General features: G+C 40.8%; 1 protein-coding gene across 1 annotated transcript in view; it reads left to right on the top strand.

The window, feature by feature from the left end:
- The window catches only part of basp1 (brain abundant, membrane attached signal protein 1), a 47,254-nt gene extending 24,568 nt beyond the window's left edge, over window positions 1-22,686 (top strand). The window contains exon 2 of the mRNA XM_085389779.1: window positions 20,592-22,686. Coding sequence (XP_085245905.1) covers window positions 20,608-21,255 — 648 coding nt within the window. The 5' untranslated portion in view covers window positions 20,592-20,607 and the 3' untranslated portion in view covers window positions 21,256-22,686. The remainder of the gene's footprint in view (window positions 1-20,591) is intronic.
- The last annotated feature ends 4,848 nt before the right edge of the window (window positions 22,687-27,534 follow it).

The raw sequence follows: 27,534 nt of genomic DNA, 5'->3' as shown, positions 1-27,534 counted from the left end.
TTTCTGTCTTTTTAAACGTCTACATTTTCCTGCCTTTATCGCTGACTTGCTGAAAAACATCCAAACTCGATGCAGAGCTATCTCTCTGAATGTGAACATACAGCTTACATTTTGTGAAGGAGGGCCCCTTCTTGTTTTCTTTATGGCAGCCTTCATGCTGACGGATGGCTGTGTGTGTGTGTGTGTGTGTTTCTCAGCCATAACATCCACAAAGCTCATTAATAAACACCGAGTGTTGTTTATCTACGCACATATAAGTTGTGCTGCTACAGCGCGTGTGTGTGTGTCTCAGCACATGCGTCAGTGCTGTGGCCTTGTGCAGACTCACACTCTGTCACATTAATAGAGTTTCTGAATCCCTGAAACTTTCCATATATTTATGTATGCAGTACTGTCACAGTCAGGTCCTGGTGAACAGTTTGGGTTCATCTCTAACAGCTGTTGTATTTTAACCCACTTGTTTCAAAGCTCCATTTTCTTGGTTTCCATGACGATGCATCCTCACTGAAGACACAACAGCACAGGGCTGCAGACACAATCCCTGCGTCCTACTGCAAAAAAGTCGTGCCGATAAAGATGCAGGACAGTTTGTGTCAGTGCACCCAAACACATAGTTGTTGTTGTTTTGCGTGTTAGAGCTGGCTGAAATATCAGTTACCACAAGTAATCACCTCAACAACTTACAGCTGCTTTAGAAAAGAGGAAGTTCTGGTTTCCCTTTTTTCACATCTTTGTATTTCTGACTCTTTTGAGCTGTTCTTATTTAATGAGATGCATTAGATGATTTAAAAACTTGTTTTTCTGTCTAAATAATATATAATAAAAAAGAAATCTCTGATGCTTAGGTTAAATGAGGGCCATCTTGGACCCAGCAGGCCTCCCAGTTTGCAGCACGCTGCTGAAATCTGGGATTTAAAATCCTTAGTCATCATGGTTGTTTTGAGATTGGTTATTAAATCACTTGTATTAGATCTCATTTTCCCATGAAAAGTCAAGCGTAATTTATTCTGTTTAACAGGGTGGGAACAAATATCCTGTGACTGAATTGTGTTGACAAGTTATAATGGCGTTTTACATTAAAATGTCATTTAAAAATACATTTAAAACAAAGCCAGTAACAGATTAGCACTACAAGAACCACACATGCCCCAAACATCAGCTGTTCGTGCACCACTGTTCTCCTTATGTGTGAACGGATTGGCATCTGATCTTAATTTCTTGGAAACCTTTCAGTTTAATTTTTCTTTGTTTGTACAGTATTTATTATGTTTATGGTTTTGGCATAAGCAGCTTTTCCATCAGGCCACCCAGGAAATGGATGCCTGCCAAACAGCAGCCCCTTATTGCCTCAAATTAAACCTGTCTGCATCGAAAAGTAAATGGTTACAATAGCCATAGCTAAACTGTGAAGTCGTATTTAAATTTTAACAGGCGTCTCGGGGATACTCTGTTTACATGCAGATGTTGTGGCTGGAGCACACCGCAATTCTGGAAAGCAATGCATTAGGCTGGCTCGGGCTCTCACTCATATTCAGTGTGTTAGCATCATTTAAATCCAGAATTGAATTCAAACTCCTGCTCCTCACATACAAGGTCTGAAATAATCAGGCCCCATCTTATCTTAATGACCTTGTAGTACCATATCACCCTATTAGAGCACTTTGCTCTCGCTCTGCAGGCCTACTTGTTGTTCCTAGAGTATTTAAAAGTAGAATGGGAGGCAGAGCCTTCAGTTTTCAGGCCCCTCTTCTGTGGAACCAGCTTCCAGTTTGGATTCAGGAGACAGACACTATCTCTACTTTCAAGATTAGGCTTCAAACTTTCTTTTTTGCTAAAGCATATAGTTAGGGCTGGACCAGGTGACCCTGAATCCTCTCTTAGTTATGCTGCTATAGACGTAGGCTGCCGGGGGATTCCCATGATGCATTGAGTTTTTCCTTTCCAGTCACCTTTCTCACTCACTATGTGTTAACAGACCTCTCTGCATTGAATCATATCTGTTATTAATCTCTGTCTTTGTTCCACAGCATGTCTTTATCCTGTCTTCCTTCTCTCACCCCAACCGGTCGCAGCAGATGGCCCCGCCCCTCCCTGAGCCTGGTTCTGCTGGAGGTTTCTTCCTGTTAAAAGGGAGTTTTTCCTTCCCACTGTCGCCAAAGTGCTGCTCATACGGGGTCATATGATTGTTGGGTTTTTCTCTGTATCTATGAAGCGCCTTGAGGCGACTTATGTTGTGATTTGGCGCTATATAAATAAAATTGAATTGAATTGAATTGAATTTTCTGGTGGACTGTGACAGGTTGGCAACGCACAGGAAAATACAAATAGGGCACAAAATTTAAATCTAGCATGCAATTACAAATAAACATATTTACAGCCACCTTCAGTGGTCTCTATAGCTCACTTTATGACAACAATATGAAATTAATTTCTATATAAATTTGCTAATTGGAATCCTCTATGTCCTCTGTAGTTAATGCACTAATTTATAAGAGGAGAAAAATGAGGTTTGTGTGTCTGCGAGTTTTGCACAGCAAGTCTATAAATGCAGATTGCTAACCAAGCCAGCTAGCATTAGCTGATAACAGTCCACCCCCTCTACCAAATATGATTACTTCTGCGAACAGTGCTGAGTAATATCTTGATTGCCACTTACATCTTTGATATACGGTTCTGATATTTGTGGGACTAAACCATGGGTGGCCAACTCCAGGCCTCAAGAGCCGGTGTCCTTTAGGTTTTAGATGTGTCCTTCATCCAACACAGCTGATTTAAATGCTAAATGACCTCCTCAACATGCCTCGAATTTCTCCAGAGGCCTGGTAATGAACTAATCATTTGATTCAGGTGTATTGACCGAGGGTGAGATCTAAAACCTGCAGGATGCCGGCTCTCGAGGATTGGAGTTGGACACCCCTGGACTAAACACTCAACTTTAGCATTGATTTGGTTTAAGTTAGATAGAGGGATAGTGGATATATTAGACAAAGGATGTTGAAGATGGAGCTGCTGAACAGGAGGAAAGAGCGACCTCAGAGGAGGTTCATGGATGTGCTGAAGGAGGACAGTGTGGCAGAAAAACGTGCTAGAGTTAGGGCGATGTGGAGGCACATAACGTGCTGTGGCAATCCATATAAGAAACACCCAGAAGCGTCAACACAATAGGTGTCATTTTTCTGTATTTTTGCATACAGTCCAGAACGTGTTGTAGGGTAAATGTTGAAACTGATAGTGAAAAACTAGAAAAGGAATATAGAGCCAGTAAGTGTCATCAGTGTAGAGAGGACACGTGTGGGTGGATAACAAAAATATTCTAACAAGAATTTAAAATGTTAAAAAAAGAAGAAGGAGGCGGCTTGGCTTTGGTTTTAAAATAAAAACTTATTTTTAACTGTCGTGGTTACGTGTATTTATGATTTGACTGTTGGGAATTCCTCATGAATATCTAACGTTAATCATTTTATGCTGCAGGTTGTTGTTTTCTCTATGGCAACCTTCATGCCGACGAATGGCTGTGTGTGTGTGTGTGTGTGTGTGTGTGTGTGTGTGTGTGTGTGTGTGTGTGTGTGTGTGTGTGTGTGTGTTGAAATTGGATCCATTCCCTGTCGGAGGAAATACAGCAGTCTGATTTCCTGCCAATAAACTGCAGTTATGTTCTGGTTGCACTGCAGTCTTTCTATCCACATCTGCAATGAGCTGCTGGTACTGCTCATAAATATATGTAAATGCACTTGTAAACAGTACACACACATTTTTCAGCACTGTGTGTGTGTATGTGTGTGTGCAGAGTTCGACAAATCACCTGCACACACGCAGATTTACGCACAAATATTAGAATTACACGGTGGTGAAATGAGTTTTGCCATTCAGAATAAAAAACCATGTAACACTAACATAATGAGAATGTACAAGGTCGCATTTAAAGCCCTCTGAGATGCTTGGAAACAGCCATGCATGTTAAAGAGTAAAACTTGACGTGTTGTTTAATCATCTCGACAGCTGTGCTGGTTAATAAGGAGACTTTTAATGTTCATGCAGTTCAGTGAGTACAGTTCATCACAGCATATTTACAGTCAGGTTACATTTTGGCAAGTCTATGGAAATATAAGCAACAGGAGTTGATGAAGTCCTCTGAAAAACTTTTAATTCTCTATGGACCAGACATAAAACGTCTCAAGTTCTGGTAATTGCAAACGTTAAATGTTTTGATTTGAAGCTGCTATACATTCAAGTCTGGTTAGATACAGGCCCAAACACAAATGATGTCAAATTATGTCTGCATGGCCATAAGAAACCAGGTTGAAAGTTGAAATCTGTCCACTCTGACCTTCTGATTTCCCTCCCAAGCACTAAAGCTGCAATTCCTTAAGTCACTTAAGGTCTTTATCACATACACAGACACACATACACACACACACACACACACACACACACAAAGGTCTTTATGAATTTTGATTTCTAAATTGAAATCATCTGTATGTCTGTTAGGAGTCTGAAGGGTAGCACTGGCGCTTGCCAGTATGTTTTCTTGTTGTTAGTTTTGCTGACACTGTTGTTTTGCATGGGTGGAGACAATTTCTGTTCTATAATGGTGGTTCAGGTTTTTAAAACTTAATTCATTAATTAAAAGAATGAACTGAAACTTGGGTTGGACGTAAGATGTTATCTTGAGGTCTAGGTTTGAAAAATATGTTGTAAAAGGAACTTCTTTTATTCATTTTCTGTCACATAGATATATTGAACAGATGCCTGTAAATAATTAGTTTGTACATTTCTTTCTACATTTGGCTCTGTCACATGCCAGAGAGTCAATATCCTCAATATGGTCATCTCAGTCATACTGGTTGTGAGTACAGAACTCCACCCACCTGCTGTTTAACTGTTGTTTTTTGCAAGAGACAACCATTAGAAGAAGACTTCCTGTTAAAAGGGAGATCTTCCTCCCCACCATCAGAAACACCCTTCCTCACAGAGGGTCATCTGACCATTTAGGTTGTCTTATGTTGTAGGGTGCTTTGCTTTCAATATAAAGCATCTTCAGTGACTGTATAATTTAAAGCACTTTGAATTGAAGATAATTTAATGAATTATTCATCAAGTTTATTGGTAATAAGCATTTAACCATCAGCCACATCTATCCCAGCTCTAACTTTGGTGTTTTTTACCTGCAGTTCCTTAAACTAATGATTGCTAGGATGAAGTTTTTGTTAAACAGCAGATGTTTATGCTATGTGTTGGAATTATGGGCTTTTATTTTAATACTTCTTATTGCACCTCCCATGAATATTGCTTATTTATTGTGGACAAAATTTCTGGCTGATGCAGAAAGAGCAAATATAAGAAAAGTAAGAGACTTCGTGATATCTGTTGAGGGAAAATACAAAGTTTCTAAAAACCTTTGTCAAATAGGTTTAATACTGAATGAGCTGCAAGAACTAAATATGGAAATTTTGGAAATGTGCCATCACTCGCCTACATATTTGTGGATGATAAAGAGGCACTTGCATTAACTCTGACGTGTTTGCCATTGAAACCAAGCCTTCAGCCTATATAGATAAGCTGCATATTTGCTTTTGAAATGCATGTTTGTCAGCTCTCCTGTGTCTTATCTTTACAATATGTTGTACTTAGCGCAGGTGAAGGTAAACAATGACAAAACCATCAAGCACAGCTCGTGTTTAAAAGTCAACACTTTTCAACTTGTAGTGAAAAAGTTTTTTTTTTTCCTTTCTGTCCTCGGATATCTTATCATTAAAAAAGGATCTAATTTAACTGGTGCAAGTTTAAGTGGTTGCTTGTCGGTGCTAACTGAAATATTATTGTGTTTCATGGTACCACGACCATAAAAACCCGATTCAAGGATGTCTTCCTCGGACATGTCTGCCAAAAATTGTTGCAAAAGGTCTTTTCAGATGCTAAGAAAGACCAACATCTGAGAGCAGAGTCTAAAGCAAGCCCTGGATTGGGAGCTGTTTCATGCCTACTCCTGTGTTTGTAATCCCTCCCTGTACGCTCACTAGGTTTGACCTGGAGTACAGTTATCGCTTGCATTTCTGACAGCCTTGCACTGCAGTTTTATTCCCAATAAAATTCACCATTTCCCTCTGCAGCCATTTTACTCAGTTCCTGATCAGTTTTGTTCTCTTGCAACAGATTCAGAAATGTTTTGAATGATTTAAGTCTGTCGTGGTTTTATACTGTATTTCTGCTTGCTCCAATAAAGTCAGTCCACTTTGTTTCCCACAGATTTAAAACTGATTTCTGCTTGTAGTGGTAGAAGGGAGATGGTAGAAGAAAGGGGGTGTAAGTGTTCACAGTTATATGACATGTCTGCCATTTCTCCTTTGCAAATATTTATTTGTGACACAAAGAGCTGCCTCTTATAAACTGGATGAACTTCGGCGCCACCATCTTAGACAGCAGCTAGGAACAGAGGAGCTTGCTGCGCTCTGCAGCCGGAGTGAACCAAGTTCTCCACCTCTGATAGCTTATTGTAGCCCTCAGGCTCACAGCTGATCTCCAGGAGAAGGACTACCCTTTCCAGCTTCAGTAAAGATAGTGGAGTTGGAGTATGCTCCACCACTGTTTGAGATATAGTAGGGGCAGTGCATTCATTAGATTCTCGTGTTGCTCGGACTATTCTGAAGCCAAAACCTACTGAGTCATTCTGAAGTGTGATGATTATTTGTTTCACTTTTGTAACTGTGAATATCTGCTATATATGACTTCTATAAATAAGCTGAAGATAAAGCTGTTCATTTTGAAACTGTCACCTGAAGGTGATTCATTATACTTATTGCTATATCCATATTTTTATTGTTGGATTCTGCTAGAGTTGTTTTGCATGACTCTTATATACACTTCGGTCATTTTTAATATGGGTATCAAGCATCATAGCAGTATGTATATGACAGAGAACAAGCAAAAGCAGAACAAGTGCATTTAACCTTTTGAGAAGATCCAGACTTTGTATGAAATGACTTTGACAATTTTTATTGGAAAATCTGCAACCTTGAGTGATTTCTTTATGCTATGTTCAGGATAAACTTTCCAAAACCTCCCGTTACACATACTAACTATCTCCTACTTGCAGTCAACACTATCTGGATCAGCTGTGAGCTAATGGAGCTAAAGTCTCACATGTGAGCTCTTAACTTGGACTCAAAAGCCGGAGACCAAAGGTTGAATGTTATACATACATTTTCCAGACTGATTATGGTTCCACACAACCTTTGAAACTGCACCCTACTTGTCAGCTATCGGGATTGTGTTGAGTGCTTCAAGTTCAATAGTGGTTTGAGTGGCGGTATTCATGCAATCCACAAGGATCTCCAAAGATATTTCTACTTGCTGTGTGTGGATTTCTGAGGGTGTATTGAAGACGCCTTTGTTCCTGTAGGCCCCCATAGTTCTCCACGCTGCTAAATCATTGAAGTCCCATTTAGCATGTTATGATGTTTGAACAAGGCAGGAAAGTTAAATCGATGCACATTCTGTAAAAACTCATCCCAAACATGTTTTTCTTGTGAAAGTGTCAAGACTTATATTGACACACACTGTAAGGTTCTTTATAGCAGCTGAGCTGACTGAACAGTACATACAGAGGGTCATTATAGACTTTCCTCCCACAGTGCCAGTTTGTTAAAGTAGCTGGAACCGGAAAGGTGTTCTTTGGCATTTGTGCCATTGTGTCCCTTCTAACTCCTAAAGAAACCATTGGTGTCACATTTAAACTCACTAAGTAATCCTCATTTCCTTTGGCATCCATCTATATCTTAGCCTGAAACTCTTTGTTTACACATCAAGCTTTCTTTGATCTCTAAACCTAACCAGTGACTGAAGGTGAACACCCAACAAACTCATTGATGTGGTCATAAAATGTGAAACTTCCAGACTTCAAATTAAGAGTTCTTTGGAATTAAAACGACGATTGTCATCTTTTGGCGTTTAATATCGTCCCAAAATCTTTCTGGTATGTATTTCTTCTACACCATCAACATCTGGCGCCTTGGGATGAGAACGTGTCCTCGATGTGATGCTGCGGCTACCTCACAAGAGCAATCCGGTCATTCGTTCAGGTCTTATGTACTCAACAATCATGTCTTTAGGAGCTTTGATTTGACTTTCTTACACGTCAACAGGTTTAAAATGGCCCAAGTCTTCAGCTGTAAAAGTAAGGATAAGCAACATATGAAGTTAAACTCCTGAAGTTAAACATTTGATGTGGAGAAAATTAACTCCAGAAATATTTGAAATATCATTTTAAATGTTTCGGATAGATCAGATAAAAGCAAAAGGTGACCTCGTCTGACAAAACATCGGTATTTGATGTCCAGGGATGAGAAGGCCTTGCAGAAACTGGTGAAACTGGAGTAATGATTGGACTCATGTAAGCTTGGTCAGATGAAGGATTCTCCGTGCTTTCTCTTTATGTTAACAGTATAGCTTGTCAACAACAAGTTGTGACAGTTAGACTTAATTCATGTTGTGTCCCAGAGACCATGCGGGGGGCAGTCGGTTCATGCTTTTCACTCAGTTCCTCACCGGGCTGCAGACTGAAGCACGTCCCTGTGGACATCACAGCTCACAGGCTGATCCACCTGAGGCTCTTTAGTATTGTCAGCATTTGGTTTGAATGCCATCACATGAATGAATTTCTCCAGAATGAATTCCAAATAGGAAAGACAGTCATTTGTATTCATACAGAAATCACTGAAGTCCTGAGTGTGGCTGAGAATGACTCAGGCAGAGCTCCTCTGAGGCAGACCGGTCAGACATAACTGTCTGTGTCTGGCTGCTGAGGTGGTGGATTTGAGATCATGTAAATATCAAACACGCCTTGGGGTTCAGTGACGAGCCGCTGTCTTTCGTCCTTGGATCTCCTCAAGTCTCTTATCTGTCTGTGAAAACAGAGCAAGTGGCCAAGGCAGCGAAGGCGTCTGACAAATCCAATCAGTCATACTCACCGCAGGGTTGGTGGAACTGACTCTTTTTACAAGTAGCCTCAGTAACCAGGTGCAGTGCTGTGTTCATGTGCCGTTATGCACTCAATAACCTCATAACATCTTCAGACTAGAGGCTATGAAAGTACATTTCTGCTTTGTCACCTTAAGTAGTTTTATCTTTCTGCACATTATAAATGGCTGCCCACTGCTTCACTGAGTGAATGGGTTAAATGCAGAGAGCAATTTCCCCACGGGGCTCAATAAAGTACAATAATAATAATAAACAAAAAAAACAGAACATTTGTTGTCATTCACACCAGTAGACTTTTGGGGCTACTGGTGTTTTTGATAGCTTGATAGATTTTTGTAAAATATTCCTGTCATACTCTTGCAGCGATATGACTTGTTTTTCTACTCTATAATCAACAGCTGTGTCTGAGTCATTTTGGCCGCCCCCTGTGGCAGTACTGCAACACAAATCATTTCTGAGAGCAGTGCGTCTGACAGAGGTGAAAAGTGTAAAAGCAACAACTTTACAAATGATCAAAGTCAGGTCAAAGCGGGTACGAAGGGAAATCAGATGATGTTGAGACACAAACAACAAGCTGTGCCTCACTCACTGCTAGAAAAGATGGAGTTTCCACATTACGGGACGCACTGACATAACCTATGCCAGTTCCAACACCGTGGCTTCAAGTATCTGCTAACAGAGAGTAACACAGTTAAATTAATTAGCTGCATTCCTCTCTTTGAGGACAAGAGTGGGAATCATTCTTTTATCTGCAACGCAGCATGATGTCTTTGTAAAGCACATCCAAGAACATAGATTTACTGAACTGGAATTTGTTAGAAAAACAATAAATGACATTTTTTTTAAGGTACTTATGTCAAGATTTCATTTGAATCAACTCTCCTGACCAGTTTGTAATTTAGCCAAAAACAAAGAAAAGCTGTGAGAATTAAAGATGTGAAATATTTAATATTGGGGGGGTCCTGATGGGAAGGGGCAGTTTGTTCTCCAGTTTAGGAGCAGTCACAGCAAAGGCCTGGTCTCCTCTGTGCTTTAATCTGGGCCTCGGGACAGCTCGGAGCATTTGATCCACAGACCTCAGTGATCTTGCAGGAGTGTACCAATTCAAAAAATCAGAAAGGTATGAGGCTAACAAAAAAATGCCAGAATTATTCATGAGCTTTTGGTTAAATGCCACTAAAGCCTTTCATTCAAACCAAACCTTTAATCAAATGGCCTACAGGTTATCAGTCAATGTACAGACAAGCGTTGGGGAAAGAGCGAAGTCCAGAAAAAGACAAAAGGTCGTTCTCAGGGAGCGTTGACTAGAAACTCATGGAAAGTAACACTTTCCAAACAGAGGGGAGAAAAGGCTGCAAACTTGGCAGTTAATTGAAAGCTTGACTCTGAGGGACACCAGACAATCTGGTAAGTGACAAGGGGAAATGGGGAGAGTATATCTGGGGGGGAGGTTGATTGGGTCACCGCTGACAGTTGGTGAATGAAATGGAACGGCAAACTTTGAAAAACAGCAGAAGAATTAAAAGGTCAAATGCAATCAAGCACTTGGGTTCCAAAATAAAACAGGAAGTGACTAAACAGAAATTGTGGTTACATCAGCTGTCTTGGTAAATGTATGTATTGCAGAGAGCTGTGGGTAATTTGCTGGAGCTGCTGAAACTTTGTGAGCACCTGTTTCATCGCTTAACAGAGCCTGAGAGGCTGACCTGGATGTGTCACACAGCAGTAAAATCTTTTCAATGTTTCACAGGAGAAACAAGGCCAGGGGCTTTGCCACGTTGCACAGTAAATCAGGATGGAATGACAAAATTATTACAGGTCGGTGCATGCAGAAAGGACAAGTCTGTATTATAGTTTCTTAGAATGAAATGAGAAGAGAAATCAAAAACAGAAACAGGGAAATAATTGTGCTCATAAGACAAGCCTGCAGGCTTTATTTTATTTGCTGCTTCTGATATTTCTTTCCATCAGCAGCAAATGAAGCTGCAGTTTTTCTTTTATCTCTCCCGGGCTCCCTTTTTATTTCTACAGAAGAGTAAATCACAAGGGAATGACCAAAAATACAGCTTGTATGGTTGATACTGTAATCGATGCACCAGTTAAGACAGGATCACTTTTGTAAAACAAATTACAAAACAGTTAGCCGGGTTTTTTATAGGTCTGACACCCCTTCCAGCCTCTCTCCCATGGCTCTCTGAGGTTTGTTTTGCCAGAGATCTCTTCCTACTAAAAGGGAGTCTTCCTCCCCACTGCTGCTAGGTGCTTCCTCATAGGGGATTGTCGGATCATCAAGGTTCTCAAATCTTTCCAGTTCAATACAAAGATCTCTGAGACTCAGCACAGTGTTGTGAACACATTCAGTCATGCATTTTGAAAAGAATAATTTTCATTCGTAGATTCATGAAAAATAACATCTGACTGTTTCCAAGGTCATCATTCGAATTCAAATGTTTGAAATGTGCAGGAACGTGACAAGCAGAGAATTTGTGACGAGTCGCTTCCCTTCCACACAAACTTGCGCCAGCTTTTGCAGACATGGAGGTCATGTGAACATCTGAGGAGGAGAGGATTTAGCAGAGCAAAATGCCACTTAATCCACAGAGATGGACATAATCGCTTTCAGTTCTGTTTTGTTTTGTCTGCCGTTGCTTTCCTCCGCAGCCAACAAAGCGTCGGGATGGATTTTGTATTCAGTATTAAACGTCTCGGTAAGAAGCGTCTCAAAGCGTCTCGCTGGCTTTAATCTCTGCTGAGTGCGTCCTCTGACTCATAAGCAGCAGCTGAACACACAGCGGCCCTCTGTGGTCCCGCTGCACTGATCAATAACCATTTCCAGCCCAGGAGTTTTCTCAAGCTCTGTCAATTTGAGGATTGATTGTCTAAACAGGACTGAATGTGAGTGTGTGTTTATTCATGCCTGCGCATGTGTGTTTATCATTTGTTTCAATGCACATGTTTGTGTGCGTGTCTTCAGCCTGAGGCCAGAATAAGCAGTGGGCAGTTTGTGTGTACTCTGGGTAATTAAACTGCTCTCCAGAACAAAGTGACGACTTTGTTTAGATCGGATCCTGCCTCAGTTTAAAACCCAAAATGATCCACTCTCTGCTGACAAAATAAACAGTGGCTCAATTACAGAAGTTAGAATAAGCAGTAATTCCTCTTTTAGTAAACTTTAATTGGGTTTTGCAGTTATCGTTTTAATTTGGAATTATAAGTAAGTAAAAAACTTTATTTATATAGCACCTTTCAAGATAAAAATCACAAAGTGCTTCACAGAAGCTAAAACCTAAAAATAAAAATCAACTAAAAGCAAGTTTAAAAAGATGGGTTTTTAGCTGTTTTTTAAAAGCGACCACTGAGTCCACAGATCTCAGGCTCAAAGGGAGAGAGTTCCACAATCTGGGGGCCACAGTTCCAAAAGCTTTGTCGCCTTTTGTTTTCAGCCTCGTGTGCTGGACAGCAAGCAAGCCCTGGTCACATGACCTCAGGGACCTGCTGGGAATGTATGGATGCAAAAGTTCACTTATATACGTTGGTGCTTGTCCATGCAGGGCCCTGAAAGTCAAGGTCAAAACCTTAAACTGGATCCTGAATTTAACGGGGAGCCAGTGTAGCTGAATCAGCAGGGGTGTGACGTGGGAAAACTTGGAGGACTTGGTCAGAAGCTTTGCAGTAGCATTCTGAACAACTTGCAGACGCTCCAAAGAGGCTTTACATAAACAAATAAACAAAGAATTACAATAGTCCAGACGAGATGAAACAAATGCATGAATGACAATTTCATAAGACATAAGATACATGTCTGTCTTAAATACATTTATTACAGAATAAAGACTTTCACCCAAAGTCACCTGCTACAGTGTATCTCATGTCCAAGGCATGTACGAAGTGAGCATGAGTATTAATGACAGTATCATCAGCATACAGGTGTATATATGCTTGAAAGTTCTTACACAAGTTTTTTTTAAAGAAATTAAAGCAAAATTGTTTCTATTAGTTAGTTTTATCTCAACTCTAGTTTAACTTTGACTTTCATTTAACCAAAAACTTCAGTAGACCTTGTATTACTTTAGTCTTAGTGTGCTAGGATGACCTTGGTTATGACTTGTACTTTTCTTTGACTATTTTACTGTATCTGTAGTTCTTTTCATAGATTGTTTAAACAAAGATGTCACTAATTGGTCCTAAGTTTTTCAGAGTGTGATCAAGGTGTTTGAAATCCTTAGAACTGTTTTATTGTAATACAATCAGGACTGTAGTTTACAACGTGAACTTTATGTTGGCTATATAGTACAGGTTGAGCCCATAAATCCATTAGGAAAGTATTTACTGAGGTCACAGAACAAAGGAGACTGTATAGACTTATACAACCACAAGTCGTACCCTCTGTTGGCCATTAGAAAGAATGCAGTTTTAAAATACTTGCTCATCAGACATTCAAGCACTGCTTTCCTCATAAATGAGTGTGCATGGTCACTTTTGTAAAGGACTATCAAATTGCACTTTTTACTGTCATGCACTTTACGGTGTTGTTGGAGAGTCCAACATGTACCTTGTATGAGTGCTGTTGTCCTTCTATCTGTTCTATTAAACAATTAATTGTTTAATGTCTTCATATAGAAAAATATTTCATTAAGCAGAGTACCGAAGCTAACTTGACTAGTTTCGTAGAACTTAGAATAAACACATCTTATATTTCATATATATTCTCTATATGTAGCACCTTTGAACATTATTTTTTAATTTTGCCTCAGACACATGAAAATAACCACACAGCTGGAAGCTACAGTAAAATGAAAAGTGTTTACTGTTGGACAAAAATAGCCGTAGCCGCTGGTCCTGCTGTAGCTTTGACACACGTTGTGCAAATTCAGTCCATTCAGGCTGAAATAAAAGAGCAGAGCGTGTGGTGGGAGTGAAGGGAGAACATACTTTTGCAACATCTTTAACTCGAATGTGGAAGTACTCGTCAAGATCTGGGGTACTGAGCTTTTAAAATAGCCCAGTGCTGTGGGAAAATCGTATCGGTGCAATGTGAAAATTTTGTCTCTTAAAACCCTCGTCATGGACTCCCATCTGTCAGCCACTTGAATACCTCGACTCAGGCTCCTCTGACTGTGCACTCCCAGCATCCTCCGCTCCCTTCTCTTTCTTCCATCTCAGCGCAGAGAGCTTTTTTTTCATTTATTTGTGTCTGTGTGTGTGATTGGGCCAAATTTTCTGCTCCAGTTTTTCTGCCTGTCCGCTCAGCCTCCTGCACTCTCCTGCTGCAGATTGGTGAATCAGTCATTTTAAATCAGCAAGCTGGATGGCAGCGGGAGGCAGTGCTCAGGCCTGTGTTGTGAATTATAGTGTTACATTCGTGTAAAATTTATTCATGAACACACATGGCCGATACTTCACCTAAACCACCCATTTCTCAAACTGTTGTTGGGCATTTGTTGGACCAGTGACAAATTATAGTAAAAATTACGACCCTTGACCCCCTACAGAAGGTTTCTGTCGGCACAAAAAAAGTAGCATGGGCGGGAATAAAAGTCTGACTGAACGAGCAGCAACAGAGTCTAAATCCACAGCAGTCCGGCTGAATTAGATAGCTGCAGCAGCTTGTTGCATACTCGTAGATCTGTTCAGTCTGATGGCGCAGAACTGTTTTAAAATGGAGGTCAGTGTGACATAGGACGAGAAGCTGCTGTTATTGTCCTCAGGGAGAGGATGCTATCTCTGTCAGTGTGTCCTGTGAAACCAGAACTGTGTCCTCAATGTCAGTTTCACTGGAAAAACAGCAAGTGATGCAATCACTACAATGCATTTTTCTCCTTAGAGTCAGTTTTTTTTTCCTTTTGTGTCACATACGGTATCTAATTTATAGGATTTTTTTTTTTTGCATCATCTGATTAGCTTCAGTGTACATACAATTTAAAAGAAAACTGAATAAAATATTCTGTAGAGGGCCAGAACTACAAATAAACTGCAGAGGAGAAAAATTAAATAATAAACAAATTAATAAATAAGACATTTAATGAATCACAAAGCAAAAATTGACTAATGTAAAACAGAAATTGTCAGAATTCTTTGAACTTTTAATGAAATGTAAGGGATAAAAAATAGAAGGAATACAAGGAAACAAGTTCATAACATGAGGGGAATTAGTGGAATCTATTTAATGGGGACTACTGTACTTTTTTTGTACCTTAGCCATTTTTGTCCTTCATCCTGCACAAAAAAGTTCATTTTCTTCACTTTAATAAAGGTTAAAAACACCAAACTGCCATTAGTGCTCCTGCAGTTCTTCCTGTTTTCTGCTGTCAAGCTGATTTCCCAGCAGAGTGAGCGTCCGAGCAGGACAGGGCGTCGGACAGTGACAGCTTTAACCTTTAACGTGTCATCTTGGATGGCAGGAACGCAGAACCTGCCAGGCCGGCAGGTTCACTGCTGCTCTCAGGGCGCGGATTCACGGAGACCCTGGGACCTCCTGGAGACCGCCATCTGCTGGACCGGAGGGACAAAAGAGGGACTTCAGATATTTAGTAGAGAGGAATACAGTATCTCTTTAGAACTGCCACATTTTATACATGTCTGATCCAGGTGGCATTATGTGGAGACTGTAGCTGAAGCATAAAGGAGCAAAGATGTGGAGAAAAGTGGAGCAGAGCTGAGCAGTGGTGTCGATGTGTGGGTGTGACAGATGACTCGCCAGAGATGGTGAGAGCTGGAGAAGCTCAGCCATCTGCTCCTTCAGGGACTTCTGCTCATCCTAAACCTCTCTGCCGCCTTTTTGACTCGCCAGACACGGACATGATCGTCACTTAATAATCTTTAAATGCTTTTTCGCCGTGCGCCGCTGCTGTAATCAATCGTGGGTATTGTTAACTCAGCAGCTCGAGAGGCTGAGGGATTGGAAAGTCTGTGGCTAAAGGAGGCAACTGCTGAACACAGTGGGGAATAGTAGAAGAAGAAACGCGCAGGTGTGTTAATCTTGGGTGTGTGCAGTCTCAGGAAGAATAAATGGACCTTAGAAAGATGCATCGACGTTTGCTGAGGTCTCTACGGGCTGCTTTTTAAACATGCTGACTGCGGGTCTTTTATGGGATTTCAATAGCGTCTTTAATTTGACTTTAGCTGAGCTTGAAAGCCTTTTTTTGCTGTTTGTCAGCATCTTCTGGAAACAAATGTACAGTGGCGAAGACTGAACAATTCCAGTAACTTAAGAGTAAAATTACACTCTTCCCTTTCCCCTCACCCAACCATCTGCGGCATATGGCCGTCCCCTGCATGAGGCTTCTTCCTGTTAAAAATGAGTTTTTAACTCCCCACTCTTGGTCATGAAGGATCATCAGATTATTCAGAGTCCTGGGATGACTCCTGTTGGGCAAAGATAAAAGAATCCAATGATGGCAATTTGTTGAGCGACTGTAGGAGTCCCCAGATGTAGTGAGTACCCTTCACTTCTCTGTCGCGTTTTTAGTCTGTCGCAAAGGTTAAAGTTTCACCTATTAAACACATTTTCAGTTAAGCCAGTGAAGTCTCTCTCATCTCGAAACACAGTTATGAAATTTGGAAATGCAGATCAACCCTGGTCAGAGCACAAGAAGCGATTTCACAGTGATGAGATCAGGGATTTCCACAGTTAGAAGATTAGCTTCTTACAACCGTAACAATGAAAGTGTGTCTAAGTGGATTGAGATACTTGATTCCAAATCCTTGCAGAGTGTGAAATAAAATGTCAAGGAATCGGCGTAAAGATGAACTGATAAAAATAACAAAGGATTCTCTTTTTATGTGTGGCTTGGAAGTTTGTCCAGTGTTTTTTGGACCTTTGCTCTCTGCCTTCTAGTTGCTCATTTTTTACTTCCATTCAAGCCACTAAGATAGAAGTGGCCACCTTTCCTAAGCACTGATGTTATTGTCCACACAAAGCCATGTTGGAAGGTCATAACGGACCATTCACACTTGCTTTTGTGCTTCTGTGACTGCAGTGTGCAGGTTAAATTAAGTCTTTTGTCAGCTGGGGGCCTTTTCTCCTGGTTGTCTCAGCCCTGCCCCAGCTCTTCAAATACTAAAACCACACGCCCAGCAGTGAGAAAGCGTGCCTTTCGTGTGAATAGCCATTGTTTGCCTGATGATCATGAGTCATTGTACTGGCAGCACAAGCCGGGAGTCAAATGATGTGATGCGGCAGAGAGACTTGCATTGTGGGTCGTATAAAGCTGCGGCAGGAACGTTGGCCCTGGCAGATGCCAACTGTTGGACGCCCGCAGGAACATTGCGTGAATAGTGGAGTAATTTAGTCAGTGGCGACAAGGCGATTAGCATTTTGAGTGGATTCACCGTCAGCTCGGCCCGTTCGCAGGGCAAATTTGTGAGTAGCCGGCAGAGTCTCTCAGTGGTCGGGTTTGTTTGGGAGGAAAAGGTCACGTCTGCGTTCAGAGCCGTTTTGACAGATTTCACACTTTTACAAGTGGCAGCACAAAGAGGACGCCTTGGCGTTAACCACATAACTGAGGAATAATAAAAAGGTCTTGTGAAGTCGGTCCGTCAACATGGCCCCATTTGAGACATTCAGTAACAGAGGGCAGTTTTTTTTATCATTTAAAAAGAAAATAATTATTTGGGGTTTTTTTTATTGCTCAGCCAATTCAAAAACATTCTGCTGGAGGTAAAACTCAAAAGGCAACGCAAACGTCTGCACACGTAACGTAACATAGCCTCTTGATTTAAGTTTCTAAGATGGTGATCTTTATCCGTTACCTTGTTGGTAAGGCAGCTGAATTGCATATTTCACATACACTGATGAATTCAAACTGCTTTAAGAAGAATAGCTTAATAAAATTACGACTTTCTTTTTCTCTATTTTAATCATCGGCGTAGAGGGATCTTATCCGACACGCTTCCATCTTTGATCCTTTGCTCCTAATAAGCTTGATTCATTGTGGCATTGAAGTCCTCTCCCCTATGAAGCAGGCAGATGGTGACACTCGTGAAAAAAATCTTCAACTGAAAGACTGAGCCAGGAATCTGCAGGTGTGTGTGTCTATGGGGGTGGGGGTGTGTACTGAGCCTGCACACACACATTTCTCTGCCTGCTTAGTGACTGGTGATTTACAGCGCTCCAAACCAGCCTTTTTTATAGATTCCCTGTGTGCTTCACATCCTGGTTGAGTATTTCAAGGAAATATTCCATCCTGATGATAGAATTTCCTGCAGTACAATTTGAGATTTTCATTTATTCATGAATAACTTGAATGTAGAAATGCTGGGTATGAAAACGTTCATCAGCCAGTTTTGTTGCCCCAAAGATTCATCTTAAAGGTGGCAGGGGGTCAGGCTTTATTAAAAAGGATTACATTGAAGTTTTGACCATGTTTTCAAATTAATCCACTGTTGGGATGAGATATATGACAGAAAATAAGGAAAGAAATTCTCTACCAGGTGCTATTTATTATTCTATTATCATTAATTTTCATGAGATACATGATCAAGGACAGATAACCCATTTCATACATTATCAACCAATATTGTATTCGCATTATGAATTGTTATCGGGCAAAAAAGTGCTGCACCAGTAGTTGGTGACCTTCTTTTGAGGCTGTGATCATTTGATTCATATGCAGGACCTGTAATATGAGGCAGTGTTCATAGTTTTCTCAAGGCTCATCTGTTGGATTTAGCTTGTGTTGCATTAGGTTTGACATCCAGTATCTTGCATCGGGTTTTGGGTTGGTTGGGTTGGTTGGGTTTAAGAAAAGATGACAGCTTCTTCTCCAGGTATTGAGGATGTTTCAAAACTATTTTATCCTACAAAGAGTTAACTTTTAGCTGATCACTTATTTCCGAAGTCAGCACAGGGGACAGATTAACTTGTCTGATTTGTCACTGGCTGCCCTTCCCAACACAACCTTTCCATTACTCCGGTCTTGGGATCAGCACCAGGAGCATACTGTCTCGTGATCCCCTGAGGCTGGGTTTGTGTCTCTCCCTGGTCTTAAACCAGGGATCTGTCTGCCATGAGTAAGGTGCATGCATTAATCACTACAACATGGAGCCACTAGGATGATAACATCTTACTCAGGCGGCTAGAAGGTTGAGGAGTGTGCCTACTGGTGATATGAGGCTAATGAACTAATTGGTCATTCTAAAGACTGAAAACATTTCAGTCAGGTGGGAGACAAACTGCAGAACTTGTATGGCTAATTCGTGTTAATCAGAATTACAGAAACTCATACTTGGTATCGGTTCTCTCGCTTTATCACTACCCATAGGATACTAATCTCTGCACTGAGAAGATTTAACCCCAGAAATCTCATTCTGCACACTAAAACAGCAACTATTATTTTACCCAGTCAAACACAGATCTTTTTTATGTCTACTTCTCTGCAAAAATAGTCTTTCCCATCAACCAAGATAAGAATTTAATTAGCCATGTTCGGCAGCCATTTGAGGAACTTAAGAGACGGTTTGATTTGAGTGTTGTCTCAGTAACTTATTTGAATTTCCTCTTACTGCTGGCATCTGAGCTTTGAAAGCTCTTTTGTACACTTATAATTAGATGTTCCTGATCTGAAAGCTGAAAAACTAGATGTGCCTATTCTGTGTTGTCCAGGATGATGGAATACATGAGCGAGGTCTCTTTTTTGGACTTGTAGTTTAAAGGCTTCTGCATTTTTCTTACAGTGAACATCAATTATTCCGATGACTATTACTTCATCTAGTTTTTTCTCTGTTGTAATATGTGGAAAATGAAAATATCATGCTGTGCTTCTCTCTGGGGGGCATGTGGGTCATGCTGAAAGAATGCATTAAAAATGTAATTTGAGAGCTGGTTTTCCAGAAATGCGTGGCTTCTGCATACACATTACACGGTCCAGATTTTGCACTTTTTGTCTCAAATAAGAAGTGAAGACTGATGGTGCAACAAAACAACAACCTTTCAGTGGCCAATAGCTTATGAAGATTAGCTCATAACCTCTCAATGTCCACCCGATTCTGGCAAATCTCTTGGGACTCAGGTTAGATTGCATTTTAGCCACATGCCAAACAAATATAGTTTCAGAAAATTTAAATATTTGAAATTTCAATGCTAAAAATAAAAACTCTAATTAAAAAGTAAATGTGAATCTGATCTAACTTCCGGTCTTTGGCTGGTCAATCAATGCATCTACACACCTCATATTTCCCTTCCAGGTCTTTGATTATATGCCTTCCAACACTACAGGGTTAGGGTTCCCGCCCATTCACACCTCTCACTAATATGATCCAGATCCATGCTTCTTCCATTTGCAGTTCTGTGGTTTCTGTTAGTGCACAAACATTGAGCTAAGACTAGCCTGAATAAAACTTGGTGCGGATGATTTTGGATTTCTGGGAAATGTGACTCGTTGCACCTCCTAGTGCTTTAACATGGTATTACATGAAAGTGCAACCCAGCCTAGTTTTAACTTAAGGCGATATCTCTCCAACACAACACACATACGTCTCAGACAGAATGCCATAGCGGTTGTTTGACATGCTGTTAATACATTTTGCTATAGCTTTAATGCATTTTCACCTGAATGCATTCTCTGTGATATAATATCTACTTTTACTAAAAGTCTTATTTTTTCCTTCTCTTTCAGAGGCCAGTGATACAAAATGGGAGGCAAGCTCAGCAAAAAGAAGAAGGGGTACAGTGTAAATGATGACAAGGCTAAAGACAAGGATGCCAAAGCAGAGGGGGCCTCAGCAGAGGAGAGCGAAGCACCGAAAGACAACAAGGACGGGGCTCCAGCTGCCGGTGATGCTAAGGAGATAGCTAATGACACGGCAGCCAAGGAGGCGCCAGCAGCTGATGCCGCGGCACCCAAAGAGGAGGAAAAGAACGCAGCTCCTGCCGCAAAGGAGGCAGAGAAACCTGCCGCCAACGCTGAGCCCAAAACGGAGGCGCCCAAGAGCGCAGAGCCCGCCAAGGCCGAGGAGAAACCAGCCGCCCCTGCCCCGGCCAAAGAATCGGCCCCGGCCGCGAAGGAAGCCGAGGCTAAGGCCGCGGCACCCACCCCTGCAGCCGAGAGCAAAGATGAGGCCGACGCCAAAAAGACTGAGGCCCCTGCGGCACCAGCAGCCAAAGCCGAAGCGGCCCCCGCTGCCTCCCCCGACCCCAAGCCTACAGAGGCAGCGGCAGCTCCCGCCCCAGCAAAGGAGGCCACCCCTGCTCCTAGTTCAACACCAGCCGCCGAACCTCCCAAGGAGGCAAACGCCACAGAGGCACCAAGCAAGGATCAAACCGTAGCAGTTCAAGATTAATGGACAGCCACTTTTCGGAAATGAAGAAATAAATTACCTAACTCAACAACGATGAAGATTAAAAAAGAAAGAAAGAAATTTACTAGTCCACCCATATTATGATAATAACAATAATAATAATAATTGTAATGATGAAGATTTGTTGATCGAGGAGGACTGAAGCAACCACCTGGAGAAGTTTCCCACCGCTGCAGATGATTATTGCTATTATTATTGTTATGTTTTATTCTATTTTTTTTCTGCCGTAGTATTTGAACTTTGATACGAGTGTATGTCGGCCATACGCCTCGCCATTTATCCGCCATTCCTCTCGCTCATACAGTCCCACAAAGTTTGGCCTGATTCCCACGTCAGCCCACAGAAGGCTCCTGCATTCGATCTGTGGACGTCTAAATTTTGGGGTTCTGATGGAGGGAAGGGGAGCGGTTAAGAAAACACCTTACCAGCTGGACTCAAGTCGAATCTGTCCCCTCTTCGGCTCTCCCTCTTCCTCTCATCCTCCTCGTCAGAATATTGTGATTTTGGCTCTGGCCTGGTACCTCCAGCTTTTCAGTGCTGTGGAGTCGTGGTTGTGGTCGTGCGTGATTGTGTGTGGTATTGTCGGGTTGTGTTGCTTCCTATTTTTCTCTCTAAAAAGATCCCACTTTCTTTGAAGAGCTTTTACTTGGAGATTCATTGTGAGGACTGGGAATTTTCAGGCTTTCTAAGGCATTTCACAAGGTTGGTAAAGGTGGGCTTTGCAGAGAAAAAAACAACATTAGACATTAAACAGTTGTAGGATTTTTCAGATAAACTTCTACATTTTGTACTGAAACCCTTAGCTATATTGTTAGTAAACTAAGTGGGTTTTTTAACATTTGTATTGCTTAGATAATCTGCAAAGCCTCGCTGAAAAGATCTCTAAAATGTTCTTAGAAAGTTCAATGCAAGCCTCTCGTCCTCGAGCAAAATCTGAAGACAAATTAGAGTAAAAATTATCGTATACGTTTTTTTTGTTTGTTTGAAAAGACATATCTTTTGCTGACCTGGGTGAAGTAGACAGTACGGTCACATCTTAGAGGTTGTTTGAACTTGCTTAAAATACCAAGAAGGTGATGTTTGCTCCTTCATGGGTAGAGCTCAGTTAGTGCCTTTGTAACCTAAATAGACAAGACTGGCACTCAAACATCCTGTGATTGTCTGGAAGACAAATCATTTCCTTAGCGAAAGTAAAAGGGTGTAAAACTGACTGCAAGACACACTTTCGATTCAAGTATTAGCAGCACAATATGTTTCTGAAAAAGTCAACAGTGGATTCTTTTACTTTGAAATAAAATTGTTACATGCTCACATACAATCTCCTGACACGGAAATTTCAACAGTTAAAAAAGACACTATCCAACTAGTAGAGCCGTTTCATATTCAAGTTTAATGGCCCTACCAGAGCAAACCTTACAGCACTAAAGCAGTCTGCCCTGTTGAGCAAACCTCACCCTTTTGGTATCAAAGCAGTGAAAAGGCCTTAAGCGAGAGCGCTCACAATGCTGTTTGACCCAGGTCTGATTTACTGGGTTTTGAATCAGTGTAGCTTTCCACCACTAACAGTCTGATACCACTGAAGAACGGGCAGGAGGCAGGATTTCAGCAAACGATCAGAGCCATCAGCAACCAATTCAGTGTAATATGGTCCATGTTTCTAAGGCTGGAAGGAAAGGCCTTGCACATGGAAGGGAGCCTCTGATTTAGTCATTATCGCCATTCGTGCATTTTCCTTTACTGTTTGGAAATATAGGTTACATGTATGTACATCTGTGCAGTGGTGGAAGGAAAAGTACTAAAGTACACCTTTGATACATTAAAAACTAGCAATATTGATAGATGTCTCCACCCAAATTTATTTTTACTGTAAACACCAAGCACACTTTTGAAAACACCCAGCTTCCACCGCTTGAGGAACTTTTTTTAAAAGCCAAAACACTTTGGTGTAAAACCGTAAACAGTGTGAGACTTTGAAAGGATCATGATATCTTTGGTCATGGCAGTGGAGTCCTGCAAACAAAAATAGCTTGGGACTAAACTTCCACAGCAAAACTTTAGGATTCCAGCAAAGGAGAGACTTAGGTTGAGTTGCGATGGACGAGGGGAGGACGATGTAGCATAGAAGAAAGTAGAAGAGACATAAATGGCACGTGATCCAGTGGGTATGCCAACAACAGTATGCATCAAATATGACGTCTTACCCAAGTGTATTAGAACCACATTGCACAGTGTGGCTCAAATTGCATGTATGGAGACCTTTAAGGGTTTTTAGTGGGAGTAATCTTGCACAGAGATGGATGCTTAGAAAGCAGCAGTTGTGGTATTGACTCCATTCTTGGTTTTTCAGTCGTGTTCATCACTTGTGCGAGTAGGACGTGGCGGTTGTTCGGCATGGTGTTAACTCCACCCATCCTCCGCTACTAATGAATTACCTGGTTAAAAAAGTTAAGGTGACATTACAGCGTTTTACAGAGCTGAGCATCCTTAAACTCTCAGCAACCAGCAAAAACCAGCCCATTCAGATTCACACATGTGCAGGTTTACGGTGATACTGAGACAGTTCTAACTTGCCACATGTGGACGTTTAAAGACCCCATAGCATCACTTTTAAATGCACTGGTTAAGTGTAACCCAAATCTCTGTCTTGTACTAAACCTGTGTGCATGTGCGTCATGCTGCTTGTGTCTTTAGCACAGTGCAGTTATGCAGCACTCTCAGTGCAAACTAGTGAAAATAGAATACACCGGCCCAGGTAAGACAAAGGAGGGATTTTTATCATTGATACTACAGTAGAAACATTTTGATGATTATCATATGAGGTGAAAAAGGAAGAAATGACAGTGAAAGAAAACCAGCAGGACAGATGGAAGGAAGAACGTGAAGGACAAGAAAGCTCAGATTTTAGATTGTACTTCATGATGAACACAGTGGACGAAGTAGTACGACTTTATTGAGCTAAATGCTTTTGCACAAAACAGTCAAGTAAGGTACCAGCAACCCAAAATTGTGCTTGGCTTATTCAAACCAACATTCGTCTTTCCACCTTTGCATGTATGTAAGTATATGTATATATATATTTAGTCATCTCAGCCATCCATCTGCCACTTTTCAGTTCCATCCATGTGACGTTCAGCGTTTTCCTCCCAGCACTCGTCAAACCGTAGCAGAAACAAACACTCGAGGAGCGCCGCTTGTCACTTGGCTCAGTTTTTTCTTCCTCTCTTGACTCAGTAACTTGCATGTCCGTGGTTGGGTGAACCTGTAGTCCTGTCTTTTTGGTCAAGTGGAAAAAATAATAATTTTTCAGTCTGCATCCATGGCAACTACAGTTGATATTTTCATCCCATGTTTCATCACTGCTACTTCCACACCACACGTTCAGACAAACAAACAAAAAGATGATATGGAAATTGATGCATTCAAAATTATATGTACTTGTATAAATGGTGGAATAGTAATAAAATGTACTAAATTGACTTGAGGATTCTGTGCAATGCAATTTTTTTCAAATGCACTCCAGACACATCAGAGTCACACCTGCCAATGAGGCTGATACGTTATTGTTACATCGTAGCATTTGAACAAATAATTTAATGCAGCGTTAGGACTATTGTAGAAGAAGAAATTAAAAAGTGAAAGTACATTTGTGAATGTGATAAAAAAAAAAAAAGGTCAGTTAAGCCATATTTCATTGTTCGACTGACAGAGTATCTAGTGATTCTAAACTTATCTCAAGCTATCCTCAAGCAAGCTTAGAAAGTAACACTGATTCTACGTCTTTAGGTTTCATAGGTTGGAAATTACATCAGGTATCTCTGTGATACAATCAGTTTAGTCTGAAGACTTTATATGCATCACAAACATGCGTTCACTAGAACTTCTCAAGCCCTCAAAATGATTTCAGGATTTCTACAGCGATAACATGTTGATCTTAATTGTAAACAAATCCGATCTGACTATTAGTAATGCACTATTTTAGTCTTTTTAGATTTCATATGTTTATTGAACACAACAGGAAATCACAGTCCAGAAAATATATAAATGGTGTGTGCTAAGGCAGGCAACTCATTTTACATCGTGGGCCATGTACAGCTCAGATGATTAAAGTACCATTTCTGTTTAACTACACATTTCTTTTCTGACACATGTCAGTATAAGAAAAAGAAGACTGAGTTCAACAACATGTCTATATTACAAAGAAACCCTGTTGTAGTAAAGGTAAAAGCAGTGACTCATTGGGCCTAAACTGAAAAATAAATGTGTAAAATTACAGAAAATTCTGATTGCTGATTGGCCAGACGATCCTGTAATTGGAGCATTTTTGTTAATTCACAGAAGATTTTCTATTTTTATTATTGATTTATAAAATTAATATTTCCATAGCACATAGTGAAAAAAGCAGGACCATCTCTGTCATTGAATTGTTTATTACTTTATTGTAGTATGAAAGGCCACAGGTGAGGTCTCCTCCTTCACATGTTCCAAAGCTGTCCTTTGGGCTGGATTGGAATCTTCACCTGGGCAACTGTGGTCCCTGGTCCTTATGTTTGATACCCCTGTGCTAAAATATCCACTAAAAGCTTTGTAGAGGTGTACCTGCCTATAAATAAATCCATATTAAGTCAGGTTAACGACTGCTGTCCTTAAGCCACATGTTGATCACAACAACTGTCACAGGACCTTACAGGAAGCATTAGAGGGATGCACAAAGGTAAAAAAGGCCACACATGTTTAAATACACAAATGATCCAAAGCAGCGAATAAGAATAAGAAATGGAAAAATGCAGACTGTTGCTACTCTCCATAGCAAAAAGCATCTGCAAGGGTCAGACCGAGAACTCAGCATGCAACACTGAGAAAAGCACTGGAGCAACATCTGCACAAAACACTAAAATCTGATGGTCAGTTTTTTATTTCTAGGATTATTTATATCGTTATATATAATCACTTGTGTTGGACATCAGTATCAAAAGGTTGCCAAAGAGAAACTCATGTGTTCTTCACAAGTTCTTCTGTTCGCCTCTTGCCTCTATCACCTTTTCCCATTGCAGGCAAATCTGAGCAAAGGCTCTCACTGCATGTGCAGCTTCCCAAGTGTTAGACAGTAAGACGAGAACAGAATTATTTTAAGGAAGTGTGAAATTTGGGTTTGATCAGTGATGGATGCACCATCCTCTGAAGTCTGTTATGAAACAGACTGTTTACTACAGCACAGGCAGGAAGTCGAATATAATAAAAGTCTATAAAAAGACAAAATATTACTCATGAAACGAGTTTTCATTTCAAGATGTCAGTTTAGGTGCTGAAACCCCGTTAACTGATATTTTATGACCCAACGGGTGAGTAAGAGGAAAAGAAGCTAGAGCAACGATTGCAGTGAAAGCAGCTTTTGTGGCCTGGAGGGCAAAACTGACCAGGTGAACCATGTAAGCTGTTGACTGCGTGAAACATTCTGAATGCTTTGTTTTGGCCTTTAGAAAGAAAGAATAGAAGTCAGATCTTTCATTTCACCGTTTCTCACAACGAAAGCACAACTCTGGATTTGTAAACAGAGTGAACACGCTCATCATACAAACTCTATAAAGGGTTTTATGGTCCCTTTGTTGCACCTCACAATGCGAGGCACATTCAATCTGAAAACAAGGAGCAACGTTATGGTGCGCCTTTCAGGAAATGTAAACCAGCACGGACGTGTGTTCTAAAAAGCTGCTACGGGGACGTAACAGCTGGTTTTGTTGAGGTTGAATGCAGCCCAAAGCAATTTTCAGTGTCACTAATGCAGCTTTTCTGTTTTTTTTAACCTAGATCACTATGGCAACTTATGCTGAAGACGCGTGCATGTTACAGTCCAGTGCAATTCATCATTCAGTTCAGTCCTTCTAAAGCAGATCTCAGCACTCAGTAGCCTTCCTGAAACACCTGGGGGCTGTCACGTTCAGTTATTTTAGAGCATACAAATAAATGAAAGGTCAATGATTACACCTGGACATAAAAACTGTGCCTACAGACGTACAAAAAAAAAATAAAAATCCAAAGGAAAGTTTGCATAATTTGCCAAAAATAACCTTTCAAAAATCTGGCACATCGCTCTCTAACAAGAGTCCCGCTTTTTCTGTTCGTGCACACTTAACCCTAAAATCGACCTATTTCATCCAGCTCACAGGCATTTTATTGATAAATTAGTAGAGTAATCAATCAATAAAGAGAAAATTCACTGTCTAAATGATTTCACATTTAAATCATTTACACAATCTGTGATTC

This window comes from Rhamphochromis longiceps, linkage group LG18 (assembly GCF_057381845.1).
Source record: "Rhamphochromis longiceps isolate RC_006_pf linkage group LG18, R_longiceps_female_GT1.1, whole genome shotgun sequence".
NCBI lineage: Eukaryota > Metazoa > Chordata > Actinopteri > Cichliformes > Cichlidae > Rhamphochromis > Rhamphochromis longiceps.
This window is presented reverse-complemented; position numbering and strand designations above follow the sequence as displayed.